Below are 16,991 nucleotides of genomic sequence, written 5' to 3' on the forward strand. Positions count from 1 at the left end.
TGTTAAACATTCATTTTAGACGCTTGTAAAATAAATAACTATTCTAGTTTTATAGAGAGGTGCAAAACTGTTGAACGTTAGTTTACCAATAAATAGCACTGCCAAAAACATAACTCCATATTAATCGTAGATTTCAATATTTGAAGTTGAATAAAATAGGATATTAAACAAGAGATACGAATATATTTATTTTTATATTGATACAAATAGTATACACCAAAACATCCAAACTAATCTAACTGTTCAAATTACCATTAAATAAATTTGTACTTGATAAAATAACAGCTCTTACAAGGATTTAACAATAACTTGCAAAAATAATTTGCAAGAATATCCCAAACTTTATTCACTTTACAAAATGAGCTTACCAATATTCAGACTTTTAGTCAGTTAATTTGTAAATATGTATATACATTAGTCGTTCATTTGTTGTATCTAACCTTAATTAAAATTCATTGCCATAAAACTAAAATCTTAAAAATAATTTCACTGAAAGTTGCATTAAAAAAAGCTCGGACTTTTTTAAGCAAAACAAAAGAAAGAGATCAACGTAAATAATATAAAGTGAACGTAAAAACTAGATCTCGTGATGCTTGATAAGACAAGCGCTTACTTTTACGTTTGTTATCCAAACCACGATTCTGGAAGCTGCACTATCAAATGAGACAGAAATTTGATTAGCATAAATAAGCAAAAACAAAAAAAAAAACTAGAAATATCAGTGTAAAACAGTTATATTTTTCAGATTGTTCCTTTAAAAAACTACAAGCTATCATGGTGTAAAAAGCTAGGCACAGGTAATAGGCTGGGGGTAAATAACCACCTCGTACTATCAGTGCATTGAACTGTACCTCCAAAATGCACGATCACCGGTGTGAATCGAAAAAACAATTAGCTGGTTCTCAAGCGTAGGTATAAAAATACATACAATTCATAATTCGGACTGTGATGATGAAAGAATGGTATCTAAATAATAGTCCACAAATAATTAAAACCCACGGCTAATTGTATCATTCCTAACTCACATCATCCACATCATTGTACAACTTATAAAAAAATATAACATTTCGTAATCACTCCAAGACTCGCACAGGGTTTTTGCATTTTCGAATAATTATTTTTGGACTACCCTCACATTAATTACACTCACAACATAACATCAAATTTACTTTTCTTCCGATTTGGGATAAAGAAAACAAAAAACAAAAAAGAAATCATCACATGATTTCGAAAAATCATTAAAACAATGAATTAGCGCCACTAATATTCCAAAAAGAATATAAATTTATCACAGATAATCTTGTATAAATTTCTCTTGTCCACAATTTATTAAAACCTAGCTATTGTTTAAAACAATCGAAAACTAAACGAATTAAAAAGCCTAAAAAAGTATATTTCAGTAGTTTGGAACTACACCGTCTCTCGAATCGAAACCGACACCAACACACCAGTTCCACAGGCCCGAAACATTTAAAGCCAAATCAAATATGTCAACATATATTGCACATTTGTAAGTTACGTATCCGAATTTTTACATACTTTAAATTGACACATCAAAACAGCAAATATATATTTCTTAAAATATGTACAATATGGCGATCCAAAATATGTGTAAATTTAGTCCACTACGAAATGACTTCACGGCCATTTCATTAAATTGCAGTAAAAATAAAAACTATATTATTAATATTTACAAAAATTAAAAATTATGAAAAAGTACGTTCATAATTTTTTTTTCAATTTAAGCACCAAGATTCAATGGAATATGCAGTTATGTATTGTGGTTTGAATGATTTAAGACGACATTTTTAAATGGGCAATATTTTAATTTACCCCAATTGTACAATTCTAAACAAAGATTTTGATCAAATCGTTTAAATAACTTTGAATTTTGTTAGTTTTCATCTGTTCTCACTGTTTTTCGTTGTTTTTATAGTAAGTGTCCATGTTGGCATTTTGCACCTGTCAGATACAATTACTGCATGAAGGAATGCATTAATAAACGTGAAAGATGCGGTCCGTTACCGTAGCAACTTTAGACAACTTTGTAAAAAATAAAGTACAGCTCTCCTGTGTAAATTTTCGAAAATTTTTGGGTGTAAATCAGGCTTTCAATTCCTTAGGGAAAATTGAATGTAGCGATTTTTGAGGTTAACACGTTGTCAAAGTTGAGTGTATTAATCAATATCTAATCCAAAATTTGTTGCAAAAGAATGATTTTAATAGAAATTTAATAAGTTTTGGCAATGTTGTGAAAGACGATTAGCTTCTACGCATGTCACAGTTCCCTCAAGGTCAAACGCTTTTGCTGCCAATTGTTACCGATAAAAATTACTAAAGGCTGTTGCCAACTTAACTTTTTATTGAGTGGACCGATAGTAATTGTCTCTGGTATAGTATAATATTAAAAAGCCCGTATTAAAACACGTGTCCTGATTTTTAGCACAAATGTTTTTAAATTTTGTAAAACGATTTTTTATGCTATTTATCCTAAATTATATTAAATACGATGTTTGTAGAAAATCTTCCCAAGTTGTCATGGTAACCAAGGTATTAACGCATTCAAAACAGATAGTTTTGTTACAACAGAAAATTAGAAAATCGCTATTTTTGTAACAAGTTGCGAAATGTTAACGTTCTATGCACTAGACGTGAAGTTTGGGCAAAACGTCGCGTGCGTAAGAGCTATATCGCACGTGTAGTAAACAAGATTTTTTCTACAATCGCAATAAATAAATTTTGTGCATAAAGCCACAATTTATACTTTTACGCACTTGTATATAAAAACGTGTCATTCCGAAATTTAAATGTCAAATTATGTAGCGGATGTAGAAAAAAATCTATTTAATATGCAAATTCAGCACTTGTGCTGAAAACATGAACTCGTGTTTTAATACTAATTTTATGAAACTAGTTTTTTTAATATATACTATTTTAAAGTAGCTTGAATTATGGTATATTTATTATGTAACGAGGACAATAAGGGCATATTAACTAACGCGTTTGATAAATTTCCATGATTAAGTCGAAGCCTAGGTCGCTAGATGTCATTATGTCAAATCAAATTGATGATCAAATGTTTAAAAATTGTAAACTGTCCTTTGTTTTTATAACCTTAAAATTCATAAATGACACATCAAGTGTCAGAAATTTACTTTGTATGTCAGTCGCAATGACAATAAAGCTTGCTTCACATTGTCATGTCAAAAAGTGATGTTCGAAATTTTGATTCCGCGATAGTAATTTGATCAACTTTATTGATGGCAATAATTTATTGTAGAACCCAATAATTCCCAAGTTATTGTTGGGATAATTTTCTTCTAATAATTGAACTTGAATATATGAACATCATGTTTGATTAATATTTAAATATTGTCGATTAAAATACCATCAGTCCACTCACCTGTGTAAATTTTCTAAAATTCTTGGATGTAAATCCGACTTTCAATTCTTTAGGAAGAAAATTAGGGGAAAATTGAATAACGATTTTTGAGGTTAACACGTTGTCAAAGTTTGGTGTCTGAACATCTCACATTATAGTCACAATTTTGTAACTTTGGTTTAACTTCGCCTACCTTTTGGGCCAATTGAATTTTAGCTGGAAGTCTGATTCACTCTGCAAAATTTTGATAGTTCGTCGATATTTTCTAAAAGTCGGGGTAGAAATGTCCACACATTAGAAAATGAAACACCATCAAAATCGACGAAACTTTCACGATTAATTCTCCCAAAACCGCAAATCTTCTTGACATGTGTGACACTTGAGCCGTCAAATTTTTGATTATGTTGAGTAAAGGAGGCTGGCCATTTTTTGATTCGACAAATTCAAATCGTCAATTGTTCATGTGGGCGGGGTTAAACCAAAGTTATAAAATTCCGACTATAGTTAAGAATTAATTAAAGGTTAGTTTCAAAAGAGAGATTTAAATAAGAATTTAACAAGTTTTGGCAAACTTGCGCTGGGCGATTAACTTTTACGCTTGTCACAATTGCTTCAAGGTCAAGCGCTTTTTCTGCCAACTGTTGCCGATCAAAATTGCTGGGGCTGCTGCCAACTTTACTTTTTAATAAGTGAACCGATAGTAATGAGCTGTAGTACTATAGAACCTCAATTGTCCGTGACTGGTCGTTTAATGAACCATGCCCCAATTATCCGTGTATTATGAGATTGACAATATAAATTAAAAAAATTGTTATAAAAAAACCACCAACACCGCAATCTTCCCCTGCAACGTTACAACCGGCAACGTTGCCTAGGGAGATTTTTGGTGAGAAAATAGTTGTCAAATTTTTGACATTTCTGAAAATTGGGCAGTGTTTCCGTTAAAAACATTTCTTTTACAGTCTGTTGGATTGCAAATCAAAGGATTTAATAGTGAAAAGACTCGGCACAGCCTGAAAGGCCGTTTTGTGTAATCAAATTGTCAATTAGGCAGCTAACCTATTTGATTTTATCACCAAAAAGTCACCATCGACGACGTTGCCGGTTGTAAAGTGGTGGGAGAGTGCGGTGTTGGTGGGTTTTTAATAAAAAAACGGACTTTATACCGTGCTGTTTGAACAAGTTCATCCATGTAAGTACATCTTAAATCCATATTTAATTTCGAAAGATTAAGAAATTGGTAAGTTCAATCAAGTACCTTTGTGTAACTGCATTTACACATAATTCGCTCGCCGTAAAAACAACGAATTTAGACTCAACACGTAAGATCTGCTCAACTGATTTTCTTTAGCACCAAGAAATTTGGGGTTCGTTCTTGAGACCAACCGTAAGATAAAAATGTAACCTACCTCATCGGCCGTAGAAATGGCATTTGGTACGGATTCCTGCACCTCAGTTATTATAACTCTGTTCTCCGATTAGAACACCGTTCTCGTCCATTAAAGCGTTATCGTTTTCGACAATACCGAATTCATTACCTTGTAAATCTCTACCTATGCTAAAATCTTCTTCGGCCGCCAAGTGTCTGTCGATATTATTGTCCTCGTTGGCTTCGTTCATCATGAAATAAGTCAAATTGTCCGTCTGCTCCCGCGCTGTTCCGTTGCTTCTTATCGGTTGTCCGTTAAGCAAACAATCACCGTTGACAGTGTAATTGAACGCCGAATCAGCCATCAAAAGAGGTGTCGAAGGATAAGAGCGCGAACTTTGGTTGTTGAAGTTCTTGACAGGTTGTGGTTTATTGAACGAAAGTGGTGTATTAGGGACAGATCTGGAAGGATTGCTGGCTTTGATGTCATAGCAAGTGTTGACGTCTATGCTTTGCGAACGGGCAAGAGGTCGCGAGTTAGGAGTGTATGCCATGTTGTCCCCAAAAGTGTTCTGAATTTCGAGGCTGTGATCAACGATGAGATTAAAACCGGGAATACATTGATTGTTTTGAGTTATATCTACGTTGTACATGTCGATATTGTTGGTATTTTCACACTGTTGTTCATCTAGAGCGTCTATAATACGAGTAACAGCGACAGACTCTGATATTGTATCAAAATCGTTAAAATCGGCGTTCTGATTGGGCAGAGTCGGCAATAGCTGCGGTTCCTCGTTGAAATTTGACTTGATCATCTGATTTATAGGAACCGATTGCGATCTGCACGTGAAATCCGTGAAATTATCCACATTTTCGTTCTCCAGTAAATCAACTTCGTTGGAGATGTCAGGTTTTATAGTAACATAATCTGGAGTGTACGTAACTTTACTGTGCGAATGTAACAGTTTTTCCAAGACCGACTTGGTCGTAGTGGTGTACATCGGACTTGCCGGGGCTGACATGTAATTCTTAGTCTCAGAAATATCGACACATAAATCTGGTTCTCGTTTAATTTTCTTTCGAACTCCAATTCCGGCATTTTGATGCGTACTATTCTTGCTTCGTGGCACTGGCGTGTTTCGCGGACTCACAAAAGGGCTCACGTTGGTACTTGAACATTTGGATTGTCTTCCGTTGGGCGACTGCGGACCCGGAGAAATTGGAGTAAAACTGAAGTTTTTGCGACGAGTATTGGGACTTGGAGGGACTACATCTTCGTGGAAAGGAGTCTCGAAGCTGACACGACGTCTCGCATTACTAGGATTTGTTAACACAGCATGATTAGTTGGTGCAGGAGTCGGATAGATCCCAACGTTTTGTACAGCCAAAGGATCGATTAATGAGTTTGTCACAGCTACGGTTGGACTGTGATCTATCATGAAATTCTTGTTATCAGAAATGCCGTTTTGCTCTAGGAGTTGGCGGAGTTGGGAGATTTTTGTTGTGTTTTCGTGGTCGGTGGGCTCGATGTTGTTGCTGAAGTATTTCGACAATTCCTCTTCATGTTGGCTGTTGTTTGTACCTACAAGATAAAAGTTGCTCCAATAAATAAACAATACAAACTATAAAAAGTCTACACAATACATGTCATGTAAGAATGTATATGATAAAATGTATATATACAGGGTGATTTTTAAAAAAACGGCAGGTAAAATTTTTATTTATGAACCGATTTCAAAAATTTAAAAATTGATTTAAATGGCTTTTAATTTACTAGAAGCTGATGATTTTAGAATGTTTCTAAATGTCTTAGTATCTTTTGTTCGATACTCAACTTTCTTATTTTAAATTGGGAGCCATATTTTTTTTCATAATTTGGAAGATATTAATTTTCTTGATTCAGAAATGTGTAATTGTTCTACTTTTACAAAAAATATTTTTAAAAAAATTATCAAAATTGAAAAAAATAGGCAATAAAAGTTAACAAAATCTAGGTGCGTGGTGTCAAATAAGAGAATGCCGTTTTTTTCATTGCACAATTGACACCTACGAGAAATTTGCATTACGAAGCGTAGAAATTTCTCTACAAGAGGTTACAATTTTTTTCTCTTAAAACTTCTATTGTTTTTGGATGAGTCATATAGGCAAGATCTCCAGAGGAAAAAATCTACTGGTGTTAAATCTGGTTCCGAATGGGACCATGGGTTCCAAACTATCATTTTCCGAACCTTTGTTCGAGATATTGCGTCTTAATCCGTGCATTGTGAGGTGTAGCCCCATCTTGTTGAAAGAAAACTTGTTCTTTCTGTTATTTGCTGCTTTTAGACATTACAATAACGATATTGTGTTATTTGACACTACGTAGCTAGGTTTTATTAACTTTTATTGCCTAAATTTTTCCATTTTTGATAATTTTTTTGAAAATAATAATAATTTAATAATTTTAATAATTTATTTTTTTCAATATAAATGTGTTAAAAATATCTCAGTTGTTATTTTAGATTCAATACAAATTGTCTGGTGTAAACGTAGTTTGCCGCTGCGCTCTCATAATTTTGAAAACTAACTTGATGAAACAGCGTTTTTTTCGCAAATTTTAAACACAATTTGCATTAGATTTAAAATAAAAACTCAGATATTTGTATCAGTTTTATGTTGAAAAAAAATTTATTTCGCCAATATTTCCGCAAAAACTCAAAAATCGTTAAAAATTATACTTCTTAGGCGTCGTGACGCCAACCAAACCGTGATAAAAAAACAAATTTTTGCGTCAGCTTCTAGAGCTTTGTCAACTATGAGCGTATGCAAATTTTCAAAATTTAATTTTTAGAATTAAAGACGATTTTAGGGGTGGACACAAGTGTTGCCGGATATCTGCAATAGTTTTAATGTAGAAAATTAGAAGAAGCTAGAAGTAAATCAAAATGAAACAAAAGAATAAATCTACAAAGTTGTAGATAATGCCAAAAAAAATGCCTAAAAGGTCACCAAAATATTATAACGCAAAAATAATAAATAAGAATTATATTAACTGAAATAAATTGTATAAACAATAAAAGTCAGAGAGTACATTTCCAATAATATAACAAAAAGTAAGAGATAATATTTAGAAAAAGAAAGAAAATAAAAATTTAATTAAAACGAGTTTGACATTGTCAAAAATAGCAAAATATTATGAACTCCAGAAAATCAAATTCCTCCAGAAACAAAAGTTTAGTGACCACCGTTAAAAACAACTTATCATTTAAATATGCTGCTTTATTTATGATGATTTATCAAGATGAGAATGTATTTTTTTTATTTTCATGTGTTTTATAGCTAAATGAAGAAAAATCTTGTATGAAACACGAAGCAAAAGTGTTTTGTCATACGAAATGTTGTTTCATCTCGCCTTCGACTCATTACGTATTTCTAATGATAAGATGAATTTCTTCTGCCTCTAGTTTCTTTTCTTCGAACACTGAAAAATTTGTTATATGTATAATATTACAATTTCTTAAATCAAACTCATTAATATGAATAAATAATTCTTTCAGAAATTACAATAATTGATATTTTATTTTGATTTGGTTCATTCCTTCACAGCCGATCGATCAACAATTACGGAAGGCTTCGTTCTTCGGTCCAACAGTTTGACCCATCGTTCTTTAGCTCTTAAGCCACTTTAAACATGTAAAACGCTGATGTTGAATCAAAATCGTTCTAAAGAATTGTTGTTTGGCGAGTTTTCTAGTTTTTTAATATTTTTTTAACGTTTCTTTTCGACTATCTCAAACTTTTGGTGTGTTAGAAACAACTGAATGGAGATTTGAAATCAACAAAAACGCCACTCATCTCCTTCCGCACAAAACTGCTGTAAACTAGTGTAATCAAATCACCATATTTATCTAATCTTGTGATCAAGCAGACTAAACTGAAAAAACTTGAAACGCTTAATGGATAAAGAAGCTGTAACATTTTTTCTTTATTCTTTTTTTTTGAGTAAGTTAAGTCTTCATTTACCAAAACCATTGAGTTCGGAGTCATGTATCATTTTTAAATTTGTTCATAAACAAAATAATTTAAGATTTCTCGATGTGCTTCACGTATGAAGACATATTTCTCTCCGTATTACAAATTATACAGAGTGTGTCGTAAGTCGCGGATAAACTCTCCACCACCATGTTTGGAAAGTTAAATATAAAGTATTGTTGAAAAAATTATTTTTGTAAATAGCATATTTCTTGAGATATTGAGTAGTATTAGTGAGCTAATTTGGCAACACTGTTACTGCCTATGTACCTATAAAGGTTGATTTTACTGAATCTTGTTACTTAGTAACTTGCATTTTTGAATTTCGAATGAATAAATGATTCATGATTTCCATTGCACTTCCCAAGCCCCTAGGTACATTGCTCAAGACTCGTTTGCAGAAAATTCTACCATTAATTTCATTCAAATCAAATTTTGCAGTTTTCGTAGTTTTATATGTTTTTAACAAAGATGTGATTATACGGTGTTGCCATCTTGTGCACACAACCTTTTTTTCAAATTTAACACTTTCAATACCCAATAGTAATGACGTTTTAATTATTAAAATTAGTTGCAAATGCTTTAAAACTTCATTATCATGGTTACAGCTTTCTTTAAAGTTTACTGAATTTCCTAATAAAGTCCAGCTCATTGCGATCAGTTCACTTTCTAGTGTAAATTTTCGAAAATTTTTGGGTGTAAATCTGGCTTTCATCGCCCATTAACAAACGAGTTTATTACAACGTTTTATCGTTGACCACACAATACCTTTATTTGGGTGACAAAATGGGCAAGAGTTTCACGGAAAAATCATTATGATAAAAAAACATAGTTACCATTGAAAAAAATGACATGCGAATTTTATCAACAAGTGTCACCATTTTGAAAAAGTTGTTGCTGAAGCCGTAATTATGGACCTGGAAAATTGTGATAATACCCTACCGGCTGCAGTGGTCCAAAGCGCAAACGATGCATGTTCAAGTTTATTAGAGTAAAAGTAAATATTCAGAAATAGAAACATAGTTGAAGATAATGCCGTGGTTTTTGTTTTATTTCTGTGTGTATTTCTGGTTGCATATGTCAAAATGTCAAAATTACAAAAAGAGCTGCATAATGAAAAAGAGAGCGTTAATGACACCCATTAACGCATCCTTTTTCAGACAAACTGATTCATTAATATCGACATTAATAAGAGGTCAACGATAAAGGTATTTATCTGCTTGTTACAACTGCTTCTATCTTAAGAAGTAAAACTGATATAAGGTGTTTATAAATGGTTCTAGCATCAAGGGTGGCTCTGGAATTCCTGAGATGCACTATTTTGCCGCTTTGTTTTTATAGCGAATATAACTATCTTGAAATTTTTTTATAATGTTACTTACGTCTATGACGTTTTAGTTACAGTGTTGTGTCCAAGTTTTTGACTTTCAGGTTTTAAACCACAACTAGAACAGTTTATTTCTCAAAATTTACTTTGCTCTATGTTTGAGGTTAACTTCAAATGTCAGTTGAAAAATCGAAACCCACATTTGTAATGAGAGGCAAATTTCTTTGACATTTCATAGCCACCCTTGATGCTAGAAACATTTATAAACACCTTGTATATGAACAGAAACCACGTTTTTATGCTTTTTTAAGGCCGGCCTTTATGAATTCGTCAAGTTTATCCGCGACTTACGACACACCCTGTAAATAGAATACATATTTATGAAAACCAAAAATTAAATTTTTATAAAAAAGCAAATTAGGTAGCAAGTTGAAACTTATTTCTGTGCTCACCTAAATATTCGTCCATAGCGTCCTTGTCAACATTGCTAATGCTCTCCAATCTCTCCCTAGAAAAAGGAAAAACCGGAGCATCCGGATCATCATTGCATTTTCTTTCCTTAAACCTATCTACGTTGTGTAGTACACCTTGAGATCTGATATCCGCAGAGACCTGCGGGTTGTACGATGCATTATCACATGGTTGCGGTTTGGGTTGGATGGCTTTGTACTTTGCATTCTTGACTTGCTTCTTAGGGGACGACTGAGGCGATCGTTGCTGTTGAGCTTTCAATCCGGACGAGGCAAGACGGGGTATCGCTACTTTAGCAGCGGTCCCGACACCGTTTTGCTGCAGTTGCTGTTCACAGACGGGCTTTTGAAAACTTTTGAAGTCAGGTAACGATGGTAATTGAGTGAAATCTAACGATTTATCACAGATAGGTTTGCCCTGAGTGGGACTCGTGCTGGTGCTACCGGTGCTTGTGCTGGTACTGCTTTCACCACCTGCACATGTCAACGTGGGAGATGTTTCGTCGAGTCGTGCTGGCGCCGATACTGACTTTGATTTCTTGCCGCTCGGCTTGGGTTCGCATTTGGGAGACTGTTAACACACAAAAAAATTAATGGCAAGAAAGTTCTGTTACTAAATGACATCATAGGATTCTCATAGCCATTTAGAAAAAATTAGTTTACTTAAAAAACTTGTCATGCACACTTTGTATCTTTACATGTTGATAGCGGTTATCTATCGAGTGTGTGAGAAATATGTTAACAATGAGAACTTTGCATATAAAGTAAAGTTCCACCTGTAGCAAAGAACTTTGTTTATTTTTTACAGACTATTAAAATTGCAAATACGATATGTTGAAATAAACAAAAAAAATTAAAGAATATACTGAAAGTCTATCAAACTAATTTCAAATACCAAAGTCCACTTAAACACCTTTTCTAATCTAATTTATCTCCACTTAATAAATTTGATGATCACTGTAACATTTCTACAGGGTGGCCCATCTAAGACTTTTGGGCTTAATATCTTTGTTATTTATGAACGGATTTTTCTAAAATTTAAAATATAATTTCTTGAATAGGTAAGGATTGATGTGACATTATTAACGCCCTCCTTGTCTTAAAAATGTTAATTTTACTTGTCTTATTTTAAATTTTAATTAGTTAAGATTTATGTCATTTTATAAAACATCAATAATTATACGCGTGTGCCAAAAATCAACCGTCTAGCAAGTCAAGTTGCCGAGAAAAAAAGAACCTCAACATTTCCAAAAGATACAAACTGATAGTCGGCTATGAAACAATCGACTTCTACAGCGAGTTTAGATTTTGGACATCCCTGACTTGTTGATCAATCCGTGACGTTCTTGACATTTGTGACATTCATTTGAGGTTATGTTTATTTTTGAGTCTGGAGTGCGGGCACTACCGCCTGTTAAGTATGCAACCTCCCACTCTGCAGGATCAACAAACCCTGCCGGTCCATTTAAATACCATTGAAAGAGTTGTTTAGATGCAGTATTTAATTATTTTTTGTATTGCAGTTGGGTTGCAATGACTTAAAATGTATTGCCTTAATAATAATTTTGATAGTGAATAATAAATGTTTAATTTCAACCAGAACACAAGCTGCTATCTCTATTAATTTTTGGCATATTTTGTTAAATTTTGATAAAATCGTAAATTTCTTTTTTAGGGATATTTATATGCAACTTGCAACTTTGCATAATCCATGACGATACTAAATACAGCAGATATGGCAAATTCAATCTATTAGAATTTTTTGAATAAAACTATTTTTTTGTAATTTACTTCGCGTCAGGAATTTCTATAAAAGTTAGGTATTATTCTAAGAGAAGTTGCTTAGAATCGAATTTTAAATTCATTTATACCAAATGAGGAGTTTTTAAACGAAAAATTTCCAATTTTTATTTAATCACATACATAAGTTCTTTTAAGCCCAGTAATACATTGTATTATAAGAATTTGCCAACCACAATGAGCCATGAATTCTTTATTACATACAATGTTGTCAATTCTCTCTTACACAATTTTGAACCACTTTTAACTTTAAATTTTTAGTTCCCATTAAATATAATTTTATGCGAACTAAAAAATAACAAAACCATTTATTTAGCAGAAATGAACAAAATAATAATATTTCAATTTCAATAATTAACGATCGAATTTAAAGATTTTAATATTTAAAAAAATCGAATTAAGAATTTTAAGTTGAAATTTTGTAAGGAATGTATTCTAAGTAACTTTTCTTAAAAATCGAAAACGTCCAACACTAAGGAAAAATTCACTTTATTCAAAAACTCGTGGACAACCTTTCATTATCAAATTCTTTCTTCTAAAATTAAAGAAGATAAAAGCTTATTCATTTAAAGTACAAAGCACTGTATTATTTTTTCGTCTAATCTGCAGATATTTTAATTTTATTTTAACTTTTATCGTAAAGCGGCAAACCGTAACTTTTTTTTGCGATTTTTAACATATCAAATTTGAAAAGTCGTCATTCGTTGACGTTTTTGGACTACAATTACGCCAAAAGTGTCCTAAAATAATTACTACTCAATGGCAGTATAGATAATACATATTAAAAGATTTCAACCCAACCATAGTAAAAACACAGTCAAAAATAATTAAATACTGCATCCAAACAACGCTTTCAATGGTATTTAAATGGACCGACACGGTTTGTTGATCCTCCAGAGTGGGAGGTTGCATACTTTACAGGCGGTAGTGCCCGCACTCCATTATGATGAATACGATTGATTTAAACTTACTAATCACTAATCACAATGCATTGGACCGTGCATCGTTTCTCGACATTTGTGATATTTCTCATTTGAGGTTATGTTTGCTTTTAAGCATGATGATGAATATCATTGTTTAAACTTGCGCAGAACGATTTATCTCAATCTTTTTAAATTGAAAACTAATCACAACTTTCAACAAGTTGTTCACTCACATTTCCTTGCGCCTACAAAATTTGTGCATCAAAACGCTGTCTGATGCATTGTGATTAGTTTCCAATTTCAAAAGATCGAGATAAATCGTTCGCGCAAGTTTAAATCAATGATATTCATCATCATGTTCAAAAGTAAACATAACCACAAATGAGAAAGATTACAAATGTCATGAACGTCACTGACGTCAGCGATTATTGACAGACCGAACCCAGGGATGTCCAAAATTGGGCGTGAGAAATTATTTTTTTCATTGCCGACTATGATTTTGTATCTTTTGGAAATGTTGAGGGTCATGTTTTAAACGACATAAATCTTAACCAATTAAAATTTAAAATAAGACAAGTAAAATTAACATTTTTAAAGCAAGGATGGCGTTGGTAATGTCACTTCAATCCTTACCTATTCAAGAAATTATGTTTTAAATTTTAGAAAAATCCGTTCATAAATAACAAAGATATTAAGCCCGAAAGTCTTAGATGGTCCACCCTGTATGTGCAGGGTCCGGCAACACTTGTGTCCACCCTCAAAATCGTCTTTCATTTTAAAGATAAAATTTTGAAAATTTGACAGTTGACAAAGCTCTAGAAGCTGACGCAAAAATTTGTTTTTTATTACTGATACTTTTGGCGTCGCGACGCCTTAAAAATCTAATTTTTAGGTAATTGTGAGGGTTTGTGATATTAACCTCTAATTTAATTTTTTTTCAATATAAATGTGTTAAAAATATCTCAGTTGTTATTTTAGATTCAATGCAAATTGTCTTCAAAATTTGAGAAAAAAATGCTGTTTTATCAAGTTAGTTTCCAATTTCATTACGTCAAAATTGAGAACTACGTTTACACCCATCTGTCAACGTCTTGTGTCACAAATGACATCTATCCTCCTTTGGCTCGCTTTAGATTGTAACAAAAGTCTTACTTGGTGAAATTGTCGCTTTGTCGATGTTAATTCACTATTTTTGGTGTCCATAAAGTGCAACACGCCCGTGTTAATCAAAATTAACCTTTATAAGAGTGAATAAAGCGACTTGTGAAATTTTGGTGTAAACGTAGTTTGCCGCTGCGCTGTCAGAATTTTGAAAACTAACTTGATAAAACAGCGTTTTTTTCGCAAATTTTAAACACAATTTACATTAAATTTAAAATAAAAATTCAGATATTACCACAGTTTGTTGAAAAAAAATTGAATTGGCGAATATTTCCGCAAAAACTCAAAAATCGCTAAAAATTATACTTCTTAGACGTCGCGAGGCCAACCAAACCGTGATAAAAAACGAATTTTTGCGTCAGCTTCTAGAGCTTTGTCAACTGTGAGCTTATGCAAATTTTCAAAATTTTATCTTTAAAATTATAGACGATTTTGGAGGTGGACACAAGTGTTGCCAGACCCTGTATGGTTGTAACAATCATTAAAATTTTATTAGTGGAAAATAATTGATCTCACATGCTTTGTAAAGGTCATCTAAATATTTACAAAATCGTCACCTATCAGATATCAGAAGTGATAACAACAAATAACTGGCTATAACTAATAATAAAAATGTGTTTTCTTAATTATAGTTTTAGACTTATGAAGCTCATTACAATGCAGCTATGTGCACAAACCTGTATATATATGGTAAATAATTATAGCTTTTACTAGTACAAAATGATGGTTCCATTGTAAAGTTCAAGGTTGAATGAATTAAAAACCAAACACCTACCTGCATTTTTCTTTTTCTCTCTTTAACTTCATGATTTTGTTTAAGTTTTTTCTGTAGCTGAATTTGCATTTCCCTATGTTTTGTTCCGCTTTTTCCACCACACAGCTCACCTAAACATTGATTGTTAAAAATTTGGAATAGCGGAAATGAACGTTTACCTTTTAGTTGTGATTCTGTGGCTGAAGTCAATTGGTTGGCAGCATCAGTCCCTACACCAACCGAATGGGAAATCACAAGAAACCGAGCTAGGGCTTGCAATGATGGAAATTGAACTTTGAAATGAAATTCAGTCCATTCTTTCACGATGAGCCAAGCCGCCGCTGTTAAAGTTGATTGAGTACAGGGAGCTTCAGTACTCTTAAAATTAAAAAAAAAAATGTAAACAAACTGAGAAAATTTACAAATAATGGTTGAAGTACTAGATAACGTGTGTTATCTGATTAGGAGAGTTCTTACCAAAGGTTTATCACCTAGATCAGGCAACTTTGGAGGTTTTAGCTTGATACATCTTCGTAAACCTGAGTAGCAATACCTAGAATTGCCACGAGTACCCAAACGCCTAGCTCTCACTTTTGGATACACCTGTTTCATCACTTTACCAAAATCAGCTTGGGAAAGTGATTTGATTTGGTTTTGTGAACAATATAACCTATAACAACAGGATGCTTCCAAATGAAAGAAACGCTCTGAAACTTACGTGTATTCTTCGTAAACCTCTTGTTTAGGAAGTGAAGTCTCAGCATCCTCCTCTAGATGAGTCTTGATCCATGATATGGTCCTATTAATTTCGGAACGACTGCCCAAAGGGTTTAATGGTTGTCGCAAAGGGTCCACTACATTACTAATTTGAAAAAGCTTCAAATACAGGAGATATTTTTCGGCGTTGGATAATTCTTTCATCTGTTCTAAGATTAGCGCGATTAATTTCTTGGCTTTTTCGCTGGAACAAACATCCAAAAATGTAATTTCCGAAAAATTAGCGATGTAAGAAAAACCGAAAATTCATACACCAACCTGATATTGGGACTGTCGTTTTCATCACGTTTGTCGTTGTCGTGCGCCCCTTCAGTGCTCTGGTCCTTTGCGGCATCTTCGCTCTCTCCATTGTTTAAACTATCTTGTGTGGTGTCGATCCCGGCCCCAGATTGTTGGTATTTTGCGGGCCATTGTTGGTTTTCCATCATCGCCAGCGATTTTTCGAGATATTTCAGTTGGTTTCCGTGTGAACCGCACAATTTTTCGACACTTTCCCAGCCAATATGGGCTGACAAGACCGGAACATTTTATTGTCAACTTAAATCAGCTGGTCTCCAATGGACGACAATCCTTTCCTTCTAAACGTTTTTTATCCATTGGCTGCTGCTGTGACGTAAGACTGCACATATGTGGATTGTGGATCGCCGCCAACACAATAAAAATTAAAACGTGAATAAATCGATCAAAATACGGTGTCAGTTGCAACAATACAATCCTATGCAACCACAACAAACTCATCAAATTTATGTCTAACATAAAAGACGCGTTACTTTTTTATTTTCGTTGAAAGTTACGGCTCGTTCGACATCTTTGGGTTGGCAGCTCTGGAACATGAACACCAGATCTACTCATATTGAAATTTTAAACCTACAGTCACGGACCTAATATTTACATATTTCAGTAACAAAAATAATAAAATCAATATGCATGTGGCTGATGTTTTGTAAATTTAGAAAATTTAAATAACATCCATTACACAATTCCTCAAATAATAAAATTAAGAAAATGGCCGGCGAG

The 16,991-nt window shown here is 33.1% G+C and overlaps 1 protein-coding gene across 1 annotated transcript; it reads right to left on the reverse strand.

Moving 5' to 3' along the window:
* Positions 1 to 718: 718 nt before the first annotated feature.
* On the reverse strand, positions 719 to 16,641 carry LOC148180725 (uncharacterized). Its single transcript, XM_088049738.1, has 7 exons — positions 16,233 to 16,641; positions 15,916 to 16,158; positions 15,675 to 15,867; positions 15,377 to 15,575; positions 15,219 to 15,328; positions 10,542 to 11,130; positions 719 to 6,333 (listed from the first exon to the last, which is right to left on the reverse strand). The coding sequence occupies exons 1-7, from the start codon at positions 16,400 to 16,402 to the stop codon at positions 4,835 to 4,837; spliced, it is 3,003 nt and encodes a 1,000-aa protein (XP_087905864.1). The 5' UTR covers positions 16,403 to 16,641; the 3' UTR covers positions 719 to 4,834.
* Between the last annotated feature and the right edge of the window lie 350 nt (positions 16,642 to 16,991).

This window comes from Gnatocerus cornutus, chromosome 1 (genome assembly GCF_029298725.1).
Source record: "Gnatocerus cornutus isolate USDA-ARS CGAHR chromosome 1, icGnaCorn1.1, whole genome shotgun sequence".
Lineage (NCBI taxonomy): Eukaryota > Metazoa > Arthropoda > Insecta > Coleoptera > Tenebrionidae > Gnatocerus > Gnatocerus cornutus.